The sequence below is a fragment of the Mustela nivalis genome (assembly GCF_964662115.1).
Source record: "Mustela nivalis genome assembly, chromosome: 13".
NCBI lineage: Eukaryota > Metazoa > Chordata > Mammalia > Carnivora > Mustelidae > Mustela > Mustela nivalis.
Genome location: NC_139032.1, coordinates 86,731,944 through 86,750,384, shown reverse-complemented (window position 1 = coordinate 86,750,384; position 18,441 = coordinate 86,731,944). Strand labels below are relative to the sequence as shown.

General features: G+C 49.2%; 1 protein-coding gene and 1 long non-coding RNA gene across 11 annotated transcripts in view; one reads left to right on the top strand and one right to left on the bottom strand.

Moving 5' to 3' along the window:
• The window catches only part of KYAT1 (kynurenine aminotransferase 1), a 36,777-nt gene that overhangs the window by 16,179 nt on the left and 2,157 nt on the right, over window positions 1-18,441 (top strand). For 5 of the 10 annotated variants that reach the window (XM_082695883.1, XM_082695877.1, XM_082695878.1 and 2 more), the window contains 6 exons: window positions 10,267-10,325; window positions 13,340-13,487; window positions 15,849-15,998; window positions 16,069-16,155; window positions 16,368-16,496; window positions 18,192-18,312. In XM_082695883.1, coding sequence (XP_082552009.1) covers window positions 10,273-10,325; window positions 13,340-13,487; window positions 15,849-15,998; window positions 16,069-16,155; window positions 16,368-16,496; window positions 18,192-18,312 — 688 coding nt within the window. In that variant the 5' untranslated portion in view covers window positions 10,267-10,272. Of the gene's footprint in view, window positions 1-7,214; window positions 7,367-7,834; window positions 8,049-10,266; window positions 10,326-13,339; window positions 13,488-15,848; window positions 15,999-16,068; window positions 16,156-16,367; window positions 16,497-18,191; window positions 18,313-18,441 lie in introns of all 10 variants that reach the window. The other 5 variants (XM_082695876.1, XM_082695880.1, XM_082695882.1 and 2 more) reach the window with 2 other exon arrangements.
• LOC309846628 lies at window positions 5,299-7,199 on the bottom strand. The gene is made up of 2 exons (XR_014302017.1): window positions 6,797-7,199; window positions 5,299-6,590 (listed from the first exon to the last, which is right to left on the bottom strand). It is a non-coding gene; the product is annotated as an uncharacterized lncRNA (long non-coding RNA).

Below are 18,441 nucleotides of genomic sequence, written 5' to 3'. Positions count from 1 at the left end.
CGTTGTCGAAGCCATTGGATACCCAGTGCCCCCCTCTCCTGGCACACCTGGGCTGGTTCTCTAAGTATAGCCAGCCTCACTTGAACCTGCCTCTGTATAGAGATGATTATTGGGGGGGCGCCTGGGTGGCTCAGTCAGTTAAGCGTCCAACTCTTTGTTGTTTTTTTTTTAAAGATTTTATTTATTTATTTGACAGAGATCACAAGCAGGCAGAGAAGCAGGCAGAGAGAGAGGGGGAAGAAGGCTTCCCGCTGAGCAGAGAGCCCGACGCGGGACTCGATCCCAGGACCCTGAGATCATGACATGAGCCAAAGGCAGAGGCTTTAACCCACTGAGCCTCCCAGCGCCCCTTCTCTACCTACTTGTGATCTCTGTCTGTCAAATAAATAAATAAATAAAATCTTTAAAAACAAAAACAAGTAGGTAGAGAAGCAGGCAGAGAGAGAGAAGGAAGCAGGCTCCCCACTGAGCAGAGAGCCCGATGCGGGGCTCGATCCCAGAACCCTGGGATTATGACCTGAGCTGAAGGCAGAATCTTTAACCCGCTGAGCCACCCAGGCGCCCCAACCAAGCATCCAACTCTTGATTTAGGTTTAGGTCACAATCTCCGGGTCCTAAGATTGAGCCCTGCCTGTGGCTCTGCGGTCAGCGGGGAGTCTGCTTGTCCCTCTCCCTCTGCCCCTCCCCTCGCTCATGCAGACTCTCTCTCAAATAAATTAATAAATAAAACCTTTAAAAAAAAGATTATTGTGATATCGAACCATAAAGTGATCTAGCTTCCCTGAACCCTCCCCCAAATTACTTTGCCAAAGTCCAAATACCATAATAAGTTCCAACAGCCTCTCACTGAGACCCCCCGGCCGCTGGCATGCATTCCCTCACCGCAACTTCTCAGTCTCTCCTGATCTCTTGCGACTGAGGGCACTGATGAGGGTTTATCCATGAGACCTAATTTCCTGTTAATGAAAAAGAAAACAAAATCACAGCATCTTGAACAAGATCCATCCCCTACCCCTAAGTCCAGAGATCACCGATGGTTCCCCGATTATCACAGGCCCAGGCTCCTTCCATGTTGTGGCTGTGACTTCCACCTCAGACGTGTGGAACCTTCGAAATGCATACAAAAGTAGAGTAGAGTGTGCTGACCTGCCCAGTCTCACCCATGGCCTGGCTTACTCCCTCTGTTCTCCTATCCGCTTCCTACTTCCACCATCTGGATCATTTTGGATTATTTTGAAGCAAATCCCAGATATTATGTTGTCAGTATTTCAAGAGACATCTCTAAAGTGCCTGGGTGGCTCAGTCGGTTAAGCATCTGCCTTCGGTTCAGGTCATGATCCCAGGTTCCTGGGATCGAGTCCCCCATCGGGCTCTCTGCTCCGCAGGAAGACTGAACACACCCTGCTTGTGTTTCGTCTCTCGCTGTGTCTCTGTCAAACAAATAAATAAAATCTTTTTTAAAAAAGATAAAATCTTTTAAAAAAGAGACATTTCTAAAATATAAGGACTGTTACAAGGAAAGAAAGATATTCCCGATACCATTAGCACAGCCAATAAATTACTGATTTCTTCGTATCGTACGTTACCCAGTCAATGCTCACATTCGTCCCTCAGACTCACCCCTAACATCTGGGGACCCTCAATGGAGCCCACACAGCGGATGTCTAGATATTTGCAAGTCTAATGAAGCTTTGCTGGGGGGCGCTCCCCCGCCCCGGGCCCCATAGCCCTCTCCCCAAGGACCACCCTCGAGTGACAGTGCCTAAGGATGGTATGATCTACCCAGCCTTTCCTGCCTGGCACAGTTTCGAACCTGAAATGAGAACTAACAAGTCCTAAGTAGTCAAGCTTGGAGGGGGCGGGGTGTGGGGCGGTGTAGGGTCTCAAGGAGGCTGGCGCCCCATTACCTGGGGAACCTAAAGTGACTAGGTCAAAACCAAGCAGACTCTTTCTCTCTGGTTCACCACCCTCCACACCCACCCCCCAAACAGAGGTGGGGTCTTCTCCACATGCAACTCCCAGGGTGAGCCTTCTGTCTGTCTCTCTCTGTCTCTATCTCTGGCTCTGAGCCCTGCATCCTCAGGTCAAAGAGGTCCAGTTCAGCCCGTTCTTCCTTTTCCCGTAACCCCGCTTGCTCAATCAGTTACCAGATTTTCCAGACATTCCCTAAGAGATTGATAAGGAATAAACACCTTGGTGTGTTTTTCTTGAGTGCTTGCCCTGTGGGGGAGGGGTCCTGGATGGCAGGGGCACCATTTATAGCCCGGGGTTTTGTGGATCACAATCCCAGGTGCCCATGTGATGTGGTTCTAGAATGAGCATAGATGAGGTTCAGCAGGGTGGAGTCTGGAACCGCCGACGGGGAAAGAATTCTTGCGATGTCTTTGGTGCAAAACGGTCATTTTATTAAAGCACGGGGACAGGACCTGTGAGCAGGAAAAGCTGCTGCCCCAGGTTGTGAGGGGCAGCTGATTATAGACTATGCGACTTGGGGGAGGTAAGGAAAAAGGGAGGTTTCGAGAAAGAACTTTCATGTATCAAAGAAGACTTACAGGATCCCGGAGGCTTTGCTATTTGTCAAAGTTGGTTTTCCTTCTAGTAAGGCATTAAGAGTAAGACAGTTGGGAGCTTCCTCCTATCACACATCCTTGTTAATGAGCTGCAGGTTTAAAAGAAATTCTATTTTATTGACCTGTCCTCCTGCCTCAGCCTCCCTCAATTTTATGGTGATGTTAGGGCTTCGGGAAACTGAGTTACAGGTCTCTGGAAGTCAGGCTATTGATAGGAAAGCTTCTTCCTTGTAAATCACCAGGACATTTGTAAACAGAAGGAGATTCAGGTCCTGCAGGATTGTGATCTCCTGAGTTAACTGTTTTGCCTTTAGGGCAGCCCAGAGCGTCTGAGCCATGTCCCATGTATCCCGCGGGTCGTGGGAGGGGGTGTTGTGGGGTGTCAGCTTCTGCTTTGTCCTCTGCTTGCCTTCTGTTCCCTCATCACATGCACTGCATGCGGGGGTCTCCTCTGCCTCTCAGCCCTCTGTTTTGACCAAGTCGGACCTACAGAAAAGGAGAAAGAACCGTGCAGTGGCCACACGTCTGCCTAGCACCCACATTCAGCCCTCGCTCCCGTGGACCACCGGCACTTGCAAACGCCTCTCTCTGCCCTACCCTTGTTTCTGAATGTCTTTGCTGAATCTTTTCTTTTTTAGTAGATATGTTCTGGCCAAAGCAACTTTAAGATGATAAGTGCTTATTGCTATTTTTTTTCCAAGATTTTATTTATTCATTTGAGAGAGAGAGAGAGAGAGAGAGCACAAGCAGGGGCAGGGGGAGAGGCAGAGGAAGAAGCAGATTCCGCGATGAGATTCCCTACGTGGGGCTCCATCCCAGCACCGGGAGATCACAATCTGAGCCAAAGGCAGAAGCTTAACCATCTGAGCCACCCAGGCTCCCCTCTGAATCTTTTGAAAGCAAGTTGCAGACATCCCTACCCTTCACTCCTAAATACTTCACGTGCCTCCTAAGAATGCCATCCCCCCATGGGAACGCCCCGCGTTATCGCCCTCAAAGAAATTGACCAGCCGTGCCCTCCGATGGACAGGCCATATTCAGATATGCCACAGCTGTGCCACAGATACCCTTTAGGAACTTTCACTGTTCTTGTCACCCATCCCGGATCCAGTTAAGGGTCATATGTTGCATTTGCTTGCTGGGTCTCTTTGACAGCAAACCCCCGCCCCCGCCCCTGAGGTCCCCAAACCCTCACCTCTTTGTCAGTGCGGTGTTCTGACCCCCCTGGAAGAGAGATGGAAGGAAAGAAGGCTGGAAGGAAAAGTCTCAGACGGTGGTGCAGTTCTCAGAAAATTTCAGCAAGGGCGCCTGGGTGGCTCAGTCAGTTAAGCATCTACCTTCAGCTCAGGTCATGATCCCAAGGTCCTGAGATCGAGCCCTGCATCGGGCTCCCTGCTCAGTGAGGAGCCTGCTTCTCCCTCTGCCTCTGCCTACCTCGCCCCCCCACACCGTCTCATGAATAAGTACAGAAAATCTTTGAAAATAAATAAAATTTTTTTAAAAAGAAAATTTCAGCGAAACCAGTGGGAGTCCTTGGAAGTGCCCCGTCTCCCAATGACAGTCGGCCTCGCTGTCTTCCAGACACTGGAAGGAACAGCCAGGGAAGCACATGGAGGTACAGACCCAGCACTGGGGACTCGGGATGGAGCCCTCACCGTTTCCTCAGTCAGTTAGGCTCCTGGCAGAGGCACATATTGTTGTGGCCATCACAGGGACACTGCCTTTAAAAAAAAAAACCTTAGTGATTTTTACTTTACTTTACTTTATTTTTATTTTTTACAAGGTTATTTATTTATTTTATTTATTATTGTTATTTTTATTTTTTTAAGTAGGCTCTGCACTGGGCATGAGCTCACAACCCTGAGATGAAGACCTGAGCTGAGATCAAGAGTCAGACACCTGAAAAAAGTGGGGGGTTGGGTGTCTGCCTTTGGCTCGTGTCATGTCCTCCAGGTTCTGGGATCGAACCCCGTGTCGGGCTCTCTCTCTTTCTCAAATGAATCAATAAAATCTTAAGAAAAAAAAAAAAAAGAGTTAGACACCTATCTGACTGAGTCATGCAGGCATCCCTAAAGATTTTGTATTTTTAAGTAATCTCTACACCCAACGTGGGGCTCAAACCTATGACCCAAAGATCAAGAGTTGCACGGTCTATCAACTGAGCCAACCAGGCACCCCTAACCTTGGTGATTTAAAAAAAAAATTTTTTATTGAGATATAATGATATGCACATAGCGTATAATTCAACCGTTCCAGGTGTACCATTCACTGGTTTTTAGCATGGCCACACCACCGTCTAACTTCAGAACATTTCATTAGGGCGAAAAGATACCCAATAACTGTAGCAGTCTGTCCACATTCCCCAACCCACCCTCCCACCCCCAGCCCAAGGCAATCCACAATCTACTCTCTATCTCGAGAGTCTTGCCCGCTTAGTGTAAATGAAATCATATAATGTGTGGTCTTTTGTGAGTGGCTTCTTTTACTCAGCACCATGCTGTCAAAACTCACCTGTGTTGCAGCAGGTGTCAGAACCTCCTCCCCTGTTGTTGCCAAATGATTTTCCATCCCATGGATCTACCACATTTTATTACCATCCTGTAGCGGACACTCAGGTTGCTACCACCTTATAATGCTGGCATAAACATGCACATACAAGTCTTTGTATGAGCACATGTTTTCACTCCTCTGGGTTACATACCTAGGAATGGAGTTGCTGGGTCATATCTTTTTTTTTTTTTTTTAAGATTTTATTTATTTATTTGAGAGAGAGAGAGAGCACGAGAAGGGGGAGGGTCAGAAGGAGAAGCAGATTCTCCACTGAGCAGGGAGCCCAATATGGGACTCAATCCCGGGACTCCAAGATCATGACCTGAGCCAAAGGCAATCGCCCAGCCAACTGAGCCACCCACGTGTCCCGCTGGGTCATATCTTAAGTAGTTCTGTGTTTATTATTTGGAGGGCCTGCCAGACCATTTTGCGTAACAGCCACGCCACTTACATTCCCAGAAGCAATGTACCAGGCTTTCAGTTTCTCAACATCCTTGAAGCATCGTTAGACATTTGTAATCCTCTGATTTGTGTGTTTGTCTTTTGGGTGTGTGTTTTCCTGGTGCCCAAGGGTATTTAATGTACCTGCAGGCCGTAGGGCCAAAGAAAGAGAAAGGCAGCATTTTGAGGAAGGGGTGGCAATGCCATTTATTTTCCCATTTTGATCTTAAAGGCAGCTACCTTGCTGAGCGTTCGTTAATTTTACCGGTTTGTATATTTGAATTACTGTGTGTAGTTAACTGTATCCCCTTGCAAATAGTGGGATATTATTTCTTTCGGGTCTTATACATGTAATTTCCTTTTCTTGCCGCACCAGCTGGGACTTCCAACACAGTGGTGAAAGGAAGTGGTGATAGAGATTTCTTTGAATTTTGTTCCTACTTTCCAGAGAATTTGCGGGGCTCCTGGGTGGCTTGGTCGGTTAAGCATCTGACTTCAGCTCAGGTCATGATCTCCAGGTCCGGGGGTCAGGCTCGAGGCTCCATGAGGAGCCTGCTTGTCCCTCTCCCTCTGCCCCTCCTACCTGTCACTCATGCTCTTTCTCCCTCTCTCAAATAAATAAGTAAAATCTCTAAAGAATAAAAATAAAGAGAATGTGTTTTGCCATGTAAGTCTCTAGCTGGTAAGCTTCATATATCCTTGAAACACTTGTAATTACCCCCGATATTTGCTGTGGCCATTCTAGCAAGTACGAAGTGGCATTTGCCCAGTGACTAAGGATGCTGAACACCTTTTCATGTGCCTATATTAGCCCTTTGTGTAGTCTTCCTTGGAGAAATTCAGATTCATGATTTGCAAATACTTACCCCCATACTTTTATCTTTTCACTCTGTTGATGGTATCCTTTGAGGCACAGAAGTTTTTGATTCGGGTAAAGTCCCTTGTATCTGTTTTTTTCTTTTGTTGCCCACGCTTTTGGTGTCGTACCTACAAAACCGTCTTCTAACTCAAGATCACAAAGACAGGCTCCTGTTTTCTTCTGGGAGTTTTATAGCTTTTTTTTTTTTTTTAATTTATTTATTTGACAGACAGAGATCACAAGTAGGCAGAGAGGCAGAGAGAGAGAGAGGAGGAAGCAGGCTCCCTGCTGAGCAGAGAGCCCGATGCGGGACTCGATCCCGGGACCTCAAGATCATGACCTGAGCCGAAGGCAGTGGCCCAACCCACTGAGCCACCCAGGTGCCCCTGGGAGTTTTATAGCTTTAGCTCTTGTGTTTAGATCCATGATCTACAATGTGTTCGTTTTGTGTATGGTGTGAGGTAGGGGTACACATTCACTCTTCTGCCTGTGAATATCCTTGTCCAAGCACCATTTGTTGAAAGACTGTTCTTTCCACATTGAATTTTCTTTGCACTCTTGTCATATGGCAAGTGACCATATGACCACTGACCATGGGAGAGTCTTATTTCTGGACTCTATGATTCCATTGACTTATATGTCTGTCCTTATGCTAATACCATCCTTTCTTGGTTCTTGTAAGCTTTGAAATTGTGCATCAAGCCCTCCAACATTTTTCTTCCTTTTCAAGGCATTCTTTTTTTTTTTTTTTTTTGCATTCATTTTTTTAAAGATTTTATTTATTTATTTGACAGAGAGAGATCATTAGAGAGAGAGGGGGAAGCAGGCTCCCTGCTGAGCAGAGAGCCCGATGTGGGACTCAATCCCAGGACCCTGAGATCATGACCTTGAGGCAGCAGCTCAACCCACTGAGCCACCCAGGCACCCCTGCATTCATTTTTTAAATGTAAGTTTCTTTTCATCTATCCTGCCCTGGACTTTTTCCCCCTTAACTTTATTTGTTGAAGAAACAAAGTCATTTGTGGATCACCTCTCCATGGTATCATTTAACATATTCTTCTGTCCCTTGTGTTTTAGTAACCCAGTGGCAGGATCTGATCTAGATTTGGTTTTAGCACGGAGGTGATTTGCAGGAGGTGTGTGTGTTTCCAGACTCAGAACATAATGTGGGATCAACTCTCCCTGTGGTGTTAGGGGTCATCCATGATCTTCACCTGGATCTTTTTTTTTTTTTTCTTTTGTTAGAGGTAATTTATATTTTGAAAGGGTCCCTCTGGTTTCTGGGGGTCAGGGGGTTGTAGGTGTGAGGGATAATCATGCAAGAAAGCACTTGTTGCCATGCCTGGCACACAGTGACCAGTCAATAAATATTAGCTCTTATTGTTGCTGCTGCTGTTGTTGTTGTTATTGTTAGAGCTGTGTGTGTGGGATCCATACCCTGGCCTCGGAGCCATTTTTTGGCCAGAGCGTTCTCCTCCCTCTTCTCTGCCTCTGGAGGAGAAGTCACCAGTGTCCCAAGGCCCAAGGGAGGCATGTTCAGGAATGTGGCTGCCATCTATTTGCACCTGGCTGGGCTCTTCCAGAGAAAGAAGGCTGGAACTTCTCTCACTCGGTGCATGCACCAGACTGTAAGTGCTCTAGTCCCACGTGTTTTGCTGTCCAGCTCAGAGCCCCGATGACCTGGCATGGTCCCAGCTTCAAAGCTGTGCATGATGCCCCTCTTTCAGGACGCCTTCCTTGACTCTAGCCTGGAGGGAACCCCTCCCTTGCTCTTTCCTCTAACCTTGAACTTGTAGCTCTGCATCTGAATGGTCTGCATGGAGCTGTGCTGCCTGCCCTTCATCCCCTAAGCCCAGCCTAGTGTTCAGTACACAGTAGTTGCTCAGTAGACATTGGCTGAGGAATACATTATACATAAGTCCAAGAACAGGCACTGTTTCCTCACTTAATGCAGTTACTGTGTGTCATACTTGAGGGTCACTCCTTTGAGTTCCCCCAGGTTTCTGTGCTTGCATGATATTTATCTCCTTCCTATTCTCATTCACCTCCATTCACCTACTTTGTTCTCTCTCTCTCTATGCCTTTGTAGCCCGGGACCCCTTACCCCACCCCAACCTTCTCAAACTTCCCTCGCCCCAACATGCACCCTCACCTCCCCACCAACTTCATCTTCATTGTATGTATTTTTAAGATTTTATTTTTAAGTAACCTCTACACCCAACATGGGGCTTGAACTCACAACCCTGAGGTTAGAGTCACATGTTCTGTTGACTGGGCCAGCCAGGCGCCCCTCTATCTTCTTAAAAATGATGTATCCCCAATTCAACAGTAATTCCTTATAGCATTGAAACCACGATCCCATCAATGATATGCTGTTATTGTATGGGCTAGTAAGGGGGGCGGGAAGTGCCAGTCAGATTCATGCTGGAGATTCTGAGATACGTTTGAATTCAGAGAACATGCAAGGGAAAAAAACAAAACAAAACATATATCAGAATCAATCCCATCTGGTGTGATCTCCATACCAAGAAAAAATGGAACCATAGAAAAATATACACATGAGGTACCTGGCTGGCTCAGTTGGAAGAGCATGCAACTCTTTTTTTTTTTTTTAATTTCTTTTATTTATTTGACAGATCACAAGCAGGCAGAGAGGCAGAGAGAAGCAGGCTCCCCGCTGAGCAGAGAGCTGGACGTGGGGCTCAATCCCAGGACTCTGAGATCATGACCTGAGCCAAAGGCAGTGGCTTAACCCACTGAGCCACCCAGGCACCCCGAGCATGCAACTCTTGATCTCAGGGTTATGAGTTTAAGCCTCACCTTGGGTGTATACATTACTTAAATATATAAACTTGAAAAAAAGAAAGAAGGGAAAAGCACACACATGTAGTTAAATCACCTATAATTCCACCACTCAGAATCTTTGTTAACATTTTGATGTATTTATCTTCCAAACTTTTTTTCGCCTACTCCTATATGGTTATAGAAAACTGTACGCGTATACAAATACGTAGTAGGGTATTTTTTTTACAAAACATAATCATACTGTATGTACTGTTTCGTAGCCCGTTTTATTGATGTCAGCACATCCAATTGATAAATATTCTCGAAAAGCATGATTTTTCTTGGGCACCTGGCCGGTTCGGGCACCTGGCCGGTTCAGTCGGAGGACCATGAGACTCTTGATCTCAGGGTCGTGAGTTGGAGCCCCATGTGGGGCATAACGTTTACTTTTAAAAAATTATTTTTTTTAAGATTTTATTTATTTATTTGACAGAGAGAAAGATGGCGAGAGAGGGTACACAAGCAGGGGGAGTGGGGGGAGGTAGGAGCAGGCTTCCTGCCAAGCAGGGAGCCCGATGAGGGGCTCGATCCCAAGACCCTGGGATCATGACCCAAGCCAAAGGCAGACACTTAACTGAGCCACCCAGGCGCCCCAAAACATTTTTGTTTTTTTTTAATGTGATTTTTCTCATCTATAAAATGGGCCCAGCCAGGTTGTTCTGAGTTTAGCATGGCCGTCCTAAAGGGAAGCGGCCGTCCTAAACGCAGGCTGCATGTTGGCCAAGGTGTGGCCTTCCTCCCCCTCCTGCTGCCCCTCCACCTCCTCAACCTGCCTGTCGGGTCCGAATCTAGTCTGAATCTGGTCGGAGTCTCAGGACCCGCGGAGCCGAGGCTAGTGGGTGGGGCATGTGGGGGCGGGGCCGCCGGCATGGGGCGGAGCCAGACCCACAGGCGGGCTCCCTGGGAGAGCCGATCTGCAGCGCTGCTTCAAGGGGGCGGGGGCTGTGGTGGGAAAAAAAGCCCGACTCCACCACTCTGACCTTCTGCTCGCTCTGTCTCCAGTTCGCCATGTCCAAGCGGCTCCAGGCTCGTCGGCTGGACGGGATTGACCACAACCCATGGTGAGCTCCGCAGGGCTGGGGAAGCGTGTGGGGTCCCCTCTCGGGCGTGAGGGTGGGACAGGGCTGGGGGGGGGGTCTGGGTCTGCATTAACTCGGGGGTACCCAGGACGGCCACCGTGCTGGGACTGAGGTTTGCAGCCACAGCCTGGGAGAGGTGAGACTGGGAGCCGCGGGCTTGGGTTCCAATCTCAGCTTCACCTCGCTCTTGGCTGGGGCGCGGGGTGGGGTGGGGGGGTGGGCAGTGACACCTGCTCTGAACCTCAGCTCCCCAATGGCAAAATGGAGCTAATTACATCTACCTTGAAGGGCCTTGGGGGGATAAGGCAAAACGCTGTATTAAATGCTGTATCAACGTATGAAATGAAATGAATGATATGCTGTATGAAGGCATCAGGCTTGGGGCTTTCCAGGGATTTTATTTCCCACTTAGTACAGAGTAAAATAAAGTAAGTAAGATAATGTAAAATACAGGCAGCTCTGCACTGGACATGAGCTGAGGTTAATTTCTTTTCTCTGTTGACTTGTTCTAAATTTGAAAGACACGTGTGCCCGTGGTTACTAGTAATACAATGGATAAAGTAAAAAGGTGTGTAAGAAAAATGCAGGGATTTTTCCTAATCGCCCCACCCCGCCTCACCTTTGGCCAGCAGCACAGAGGCGCAGACTCAGAAGATCCACAGTCACATGCTCTACCTACCCCCCTGAGCCAGCCACGCCCCCGACATCCCTGTACTTTCAAAAAAAAGTTGTTGGGTGTCGTTTTCATAAAACATGGGAGCACTTTTATCTTTCTTTCTTTCTTTTTAAAGATTTTATTTATTTATTTGACAGAGAGGGGTCGCAAGTAGGCAGAGAGGCAGGCAGAGAGAGAGAGAGAAGGAAACAGGCTCCCCGCTGAGCAAAGAGCCCGATGCGGGGCTTGATCCCAGGACCCCAGGATCATGACCTGAGCCAAAGGCAGAGGCTTTAACCCACTGAGTCACCCAGGCGCCCCATCTTTCTTTCTTTCTTTCTTTGAGAGAGAGCAGGTGTGCTCCTGCCAGAGGGATGGAAGGCAGGGGGAGGGGCAGAGGGAGAGAGACTCCTAGGCAGGCTCCTTGTCCAGCCCAGAGCATGGCTCAGGGCTCAATCTCACGACCCAGGGAGCAGAACCTGAGCCAAATTCAGGAGTTGGGCCCTCAATCGATTGAGCCACCCAGGAGCACCCCCCACAACCATTTTTTTCTTTCAAGACCCCCCCTGAACCCCCCACCTCCATGTACAGCATTTTGTGATTTGCAAAGATCCTCTGCCTGATACTCCATGGTGTTGGGGACAGAGGAGCCAGACCCAAAACCCCTCTAGTATCTGACTGCCCCCCTCCGTAATGCCACCTTCTGTCCTGTCTGTGAGGGAGGCTGGGCAGCCTCGTGGGCCTTTGCAGATAAGATAGAGTCCAACTCAGTCTACGGCCATACCCTGAACGCGCCCGATCTCGTCTGATCTCGGAAGCTAAGCAGGGTCGGGCCTGGTTAGTACTTGGATGGAAGATAGAGTCCAACTCAGACTAGGAGACAGGCTGGGAGAGTCAGCAAGACACTTTCCTGACTCAGAGACCCAGCAGTCTCTTGAACCCAACACCACCATTATACAGAAGGGGAGGCTGAGGCCGTAGGAAGCCAAGTCTCATGGGCAAAGGCAGGGCGGAGCAGAAGCAGGCCTGGGGAGAATGTACAGGACAGGAGTGGGGGTGCGAGAGGGATGAGGGCCATGCGAGTCTGGATAAAAAAGGGCCTGAGGTTCTGCTAACCCCAAAGTGCTGGCCTGAGAGGTTCAAAACCCAACCTAGAGAGCAGCTGGTCTCTGCAGGGCTTAGTGGAGCTTAGTTTCCTTGTCTCGGTTACCACGGAACATCTGCCACCCAATTTTGCATCTCAGCTCTGCCCTCAGGTGCTGTGTGACTCTGGGCAGGTCACTAGCCTCTCTGAGCGTCAGCAACTTCAGAAGTATTATGAGGCTCTGGGGAGAAAATGACAGTTTTAGATGGAACAATATTTATTGTCATGCAAATTCAGCGCAGCCAAGGCTGACTGCTCTGCCCGCCAGCCAGTCTGCAACCACACAACGGCCTCTCATGCAGCCTCTTAGCCTCTCTCTGTTTCCCTGAGGAGCTGACCACCAGCGGGGGCCAGAAATGGCAGATGGTGGGGGCTGGTGGGACCCCAGTCTGTCCAGGCAAATGGTCTAGAGCATAAACTTTGCTTGGAGCCAATGTAGAAACAAAGGCTGGCTGGGCCCTGCACAAACAGGGAGTCCTCGGGCAAATCACTACGAGCCTCAGCGTCTCCATCCCCACTGTGACTTGGGAATAGGACAAATGCATACGTATGGGAAAGTTTTTATTGAGCACATTATTTTTTTTTTAAGATTTTATTTATTTGACAGAAAGAGACAGCAAGGGGAATGGGAGAGGGAGGAGCAGGCTTCCCGCTGAGCAGGAAACCTAATATGGGGCTTGATCCCAGGACCCTGGGATCATGATCTGAGCCTAAGCAGATGCTTAACTGAGCCACCCAGGCGCCCCTTGAGCACATATTTCAAACTGTAGTTCGTGAAATCCACTTAGAAAGTCTCAACAGATATTTCTTTTTTTTTTTTTTTCAACAGATATTTCTAAAGAATGTGTAGGATAGGGCCACCTTGGGGGCTCGGTCAGGGGAGCGTCGGGCTCCCTATCTCCGCTCAGGTCTTGATCTCAGGGTTGTGACTCCATGCAGGGCATGGAGTCTACTTTAAAAAAAAACAGGACCCCGGCCTGTTAAGTGGCCCACTGTTAAGTGGCCCAGTGCTTGGCCCACTTAATCCCAAAGCAGGGACCAGTTTTGACCCTCACACTGACCTCAGGCTGGGGCAGACGCGTTTAACTGCCCAGTTTTTCTGGAATGAGCCCAGTGCATTGTTCATCCTGTCCTGGAGAGAGCTTCTCACCTCCAGGTTCCAGGTGGCCTGGTGTCAACTCTCTGTTTGTTGCTCAGGGTGGAGTTTGGTAAAATGGCCAGTGAGTATGATGTCGTGAACTTGGGCCAAGGCTTCCCCGACTTCCCACCCCCAGACTTCGCCATTCAAGCCTTTCAGCTCGCCCTCAACAGTGACTTCATGCTCAACCAGTACACCAAGGCATTTGTGAGTCTCAGCTTCGCCCAGGGCCCTGGGATGCAGGCCTCAAGGAGGCCCTGGGGGAGGAAGGGTCAGGCCTTTCTGAACATCAGGCCCACGTGGGTATCAGCGTTCTGGAGCAGAGCCCAGAGAATTCAGTGTGGCTGTAGTTCATTGTTCACTGAGTGTCTACTCTGTTCCAGGCCCTGGGACCGCTCATGGTCTGGGGAGAGACAGACAAAAAAAATGAGCTGGGAGCTCAGGGTCTAGTAGGAAAAGCAGACAAAAAAAAAAAAAGAAAGAAAGAAAGAAAACAAAGCAGAAAATAAAGGTATTTGATATGCTGTAATAGGGGAAGATGGGGTGCTGTGGGAGCAAGAAGAAGGGAATGAAATCTGGGGAGACCAGAGAAGGCTTCCTGGAGGAGGTGGCGTGTAAGCTGCGTCTCAAAAGACAAGCTGCTGACCCATCTGACTCCAAATCCAGACTCTTTCTGTAAAGGTCATAGGGTAAATATTTGTCAGTCCTTGGTTTAGTAAAGCAGTAAATGCTTCTTAAACTTTGGTATGCATCAGAATTACCTGGAGGGAGTTTTGTCCAGTTCCGCCACCCAGAGGTAACTATGACCAAGAGTTTTCTACTTCACTGAGCATTTAGACTTTAAACTTTTAACGTTTTAAAGTGCTTATATAAACACACATGCTCACACATACCCATATACCTAACATATGAGATTTGAGGGTTTTGGCACAAACAGACTCGTACTATAATGCTCTGTAACCTGTTTATTTCACTAAACAGCTTGTCATGGGCAACTTTCCATGTCAGAATAGCCTCATTCTCTTTAAGGGCCACGTGGTATTCCCCTGCTTAGCTGTGCTATAAATTCTTGAACCTGCCCTGCTCTGATGGGCTGGTTTGACTATCTCACGTTTTTTTTTTTTTTTTAAGATTTTATTTATTTATTTGACAGAGAGAGACCACGAGTAGGCAGAGAGGCAGGCAGAGAGAGAGAGAGGAGGAAGCAGGCTCCTGCTGAGCCGAGAGCCCGATGCGGGACTCGATCCCAGGACCCCGAGATCATGACCCGAGCTGAAGGCAGCGGCCCAACCCACTGAGCCACCCAGGCGCCCCTGACTATCTCACTTTTATAAGCAATGACACAGTGAATATTTCTGTGTGTATATCTTTACACATGTGTGAGCCTTTCTCTCAGATAAAACCCTGGAAGCCAAACTAGAGAGTCAAAGGGTGTAAGCATTTAAAGATGTGATGGATATCTTTTTTTTTTTTTTAAGATTTTATTTGTTTATTTGACAGACAGAGATCACAATTAGGCAGAGAGGCAGGCAGAGAGAGAGGAGGAAGCAGGCTCCCTGCTGAGCAGAGAGCCCGATGCGGGACTCAATCCCAGGACCCTGAGATCATGACCTGAGCCGAAGGCAGCGGCTTAACCCCACTGAGCCACCCAGGCGCCCATGATGTGATGGATATCTTGCTGTCCAAAAAGGTTTACTCACATCCCCACCAACACACTGGTCTCCTACTATTGCCAGACATGAGCCTTTCTGATCTTTTTAATACTGACATATTCTTAGAGCAATATTTCATTGTTGCTTTTATTTTTCTTCAATTATTATCCTTTTCATATGTGCACTGGGCATCAGTCCTTTTTCTTTCGTGACCAACTCCATTTCTTCATTTGGGTCTCTATCTTTGTCTTGTTGTTTTGCAAGAGCTCTTTATATATTAAATATCTGACCTCTTTCTCCTAGTCTGCAATGTTTTGTCTTTTAACTTGGCTCCTGGTATATTTTGCTGGACAGAAATTTTTAATTTTTACATGGTCCAGACTGGTTGAGTGAATTAGTTGGTGAAGTTCTAGACCTTGGGGTTTCAGGCCTTTGGCTTAGCCTCAAGACAAGCATATGAATCCAACCTTCCTCTCATAGTGGGGTGCTTCCATAAAGTCCCCCTTCCTGCTCCTCAACTGTGCATGACCTTGAGCACGTCATTTCCTACCTCTGGGTCTCCGTTTCTCTACCTAGCAAATTGTGGGGATCAAATAATACGTGTCTTCCAAGGCTTTTGGGATGAGCCGATGGCACAGATGTGCTTCTTAAACTGAGAAGGAAGGGGTTCACCACCATGGGGCTCCGTTGGACGGTTCTCCACAAAATACACACTCTGTCCGGTTCTCCACCAAATTCTAGCCCTGGGCATTGGGCCTGCACAGAACAGGCTCGATGGCCAGCGCTGGTGGAGGACATGAAAGGCCAAATTTGCCTCAGGCTTGCGGCTGGAAAGTGCTAGAACTCCCTGGATGCAGCTGAGCAGGAGGGTGGGCCCAGGCTGAGCCAGGCGGGCTGACGGCTGCTGTTCTGCCAGGGTTACCCACCCCTGACAAAGATCTTGGCAAGTTTCTTTGGGAAGCTCCTGGGACAGGAGATAGACCCGCTCAAGAACGTGCTGGTGACTGTGGGTGCCTATGGAGCCCTGTTCACAGCCTTCCAGGCCCTGGTGGACGAAGGAGATGAGGTGAGTGAGCAGGGCTCGGGCTGGGTCGGGATGAGGGCCAAGGGGCCAGCTAATCTGATCCTTTTGCTAGGTCATCATCGTGGAGCCCTTCTTTGACTGTTACGAACCCATGACATTGATGGCAGGGGGTCGCCCTGTGTTTGTGACCTTGAAGCCGGTGAGGATGCTGGGGAGGGTGTGGGTAGGCAGAGGGGTCCAAGGAGTGTGTCGTGTTGGCCCTGGGAGGGGGGAAAGAAGGAAGGATGGGGGGCTGTCCAGGGTCCCAGAGGAGAGAGGGCGGAAACAGATGCCCATGGAGGAGGGCCAAGTCCCAGGAGCTGAAGGTCGGCCAGGGAATTAATTGCTGCCCCCTTTCTTCTCCTCTCACAGAGCCCCACCCAGGACGGGGAACTGGATTCCGCCAGCAACTGGCAGCTGGACCCCACAGAGCTGGCCAGCAAGTTTACCTCTCGTACCAAAGCCCTAATCCTCAACACACCCAACAACCCCGTGGGAAAGGTACCCGAGACACCGCCCTCCAGGAACCCCTCCCGACTGCGTTCCGGTCCCTGCTGTGTTACTGATTTGCTGCATTGGGCCTCAGTTTCTTCATCTGTGAAATGGGAAGGCAACTTGTAATGAGCTCTGAGGACCGAGACTCCCCAAGGTCCCAGGGACAGGGGTGGGAATCCCCTTGGAAGGCAGAAGTGCTAGTTGCTGGAGCAGACTGGGTACCTCTGTGAACCCCGAGACCCTGGGAATGGTGACCTCACCTCTCGAAGTATTTTCTCATATGTCCAATGGGAACATGACAGAATTGACGCAGAGGAAAATCTAGCTGTCCAACTGGGTGTCTCTCCCTCATACGACCATTGCCCTTACAACACTCTGACCTCAGGTGTGGGGGGACCCCACACCCAGCAGTTCTACAACACCAGCTGGGGTAGCATCAGATCCCATAGGTTAGGGCTAAGCCCCACGAGGCTGCCCGCCCTTCAGATGCCAGCCTGGCTATAAATTTGAAGTTCCCACCATACCCTCTTCGGTTCCTATTAATTTGCTGGCGCAGCTCTCAGAACTCAGGGAGATGCCACCTTCCACCTACTAGTTTATTAAGGAGTTGAGAAAGATACAGATGACAAAGGAGAAAACAGCCAGATGAAGAAATACACAGAACGAGGTCTGGGAGGGCCCCGAGGCCTGGGTGTGTTGCGCTCTCAGTAGATGGATGTGTTTACCAGTCTGGAAGCCCTCGGAACCCTGTACTATTGGGATTTTATGGAGGCTTCCTCACATAGACATCATTAGTCCTTATAATTTTTTAAAGATTTTATTTATTTAAGAGAGCAAGTGCAGGGGCGCGCCTGGGTGGCTCAGTGGGTTAAGCTGCTGCCTTCGGCTCAGGTCATGATCTCAGGGTCCTGGGGATGGAGCCCCGCATCGGGCTCTCTGCTCAGCAGGAAGCCTGCTTCCCTCTCTCTCTCTCTGCCTGCCTCTCCATCTACTTATAATTTCTCTCTGTCAAATAAATAAATAAAATCTTTAAAAAAAAAAAAAAAGAGAGAGAGAGAGCAAGTGCATGAGCCGGGGGAGGGGCAGAGGGGGAAGAAGAAAAGCAGACTTCCCACTGACCAGGGAGTGGGAGCCCGATACTGGGCTCGATCCCAGGACCCCGGCGTCATGACCTGAACTGAAGGCAGATGCTTAACCCACTGAGCCACCCAGGCGCCCCATGATTAATTATTATCAACTCCATTTCCAACCCCTCTGCTCTCTGTAGGATACAGGCAGGGCTGAAATTCCAATTTCAGTTTCTAATCATCGCTTGGTCATTCTGGTGACCAGCCCCGATGCCGGAGCTACGCAGGTGCCCGCCCAACGTCACCTCGTTAGAACAAAAAAACACTTCTAGTGCTCTTTTCACTAAGGAATTTACGAGGGCTTTAGGAGCCCTGTTGTCAGGGGTCAAAGACCCAATATTAGTGCTCCTGTCAGTAAGACATTTACAAGGGTTGTAGGAGCTCTGTGCCTGGAGCCCCGGGGGCTGGGGGCAGAGACCAATGTGTTTATTTTCTATTAACTCGCAACAGACCTCCCAGGGTCAGTGTTGCAAGGGATTCGATAGAATGGGATGGAAAAGCCCTTAGCAGCCAACTCGGTGGTATCCGTTCATCTCCCTGAGCAGGTGTCTCTGTTTGGGGGTGGTCTCCACAGGTGTTCTCCAAGGCCGAGCTGGAGCTGGTGGCCAGCCTGTGCCAGCAGCATGACGTGATCTGCATCAGTGATGAGGTCTACCAGTGGCTGGTCTACGATGGTCACCAGCACATCAGCATCGGTGAGCCCTGCCCGCCTGGGGCCCATTCTTGCCCCTGGACATTGGAGGCAGGGCCCTGAGCCCAGTCTGGGAGTCCACACGGGCCCTCGTGGTTAGGGCCTGTGTGACCTGGGGCAGTGACTTAGCCTC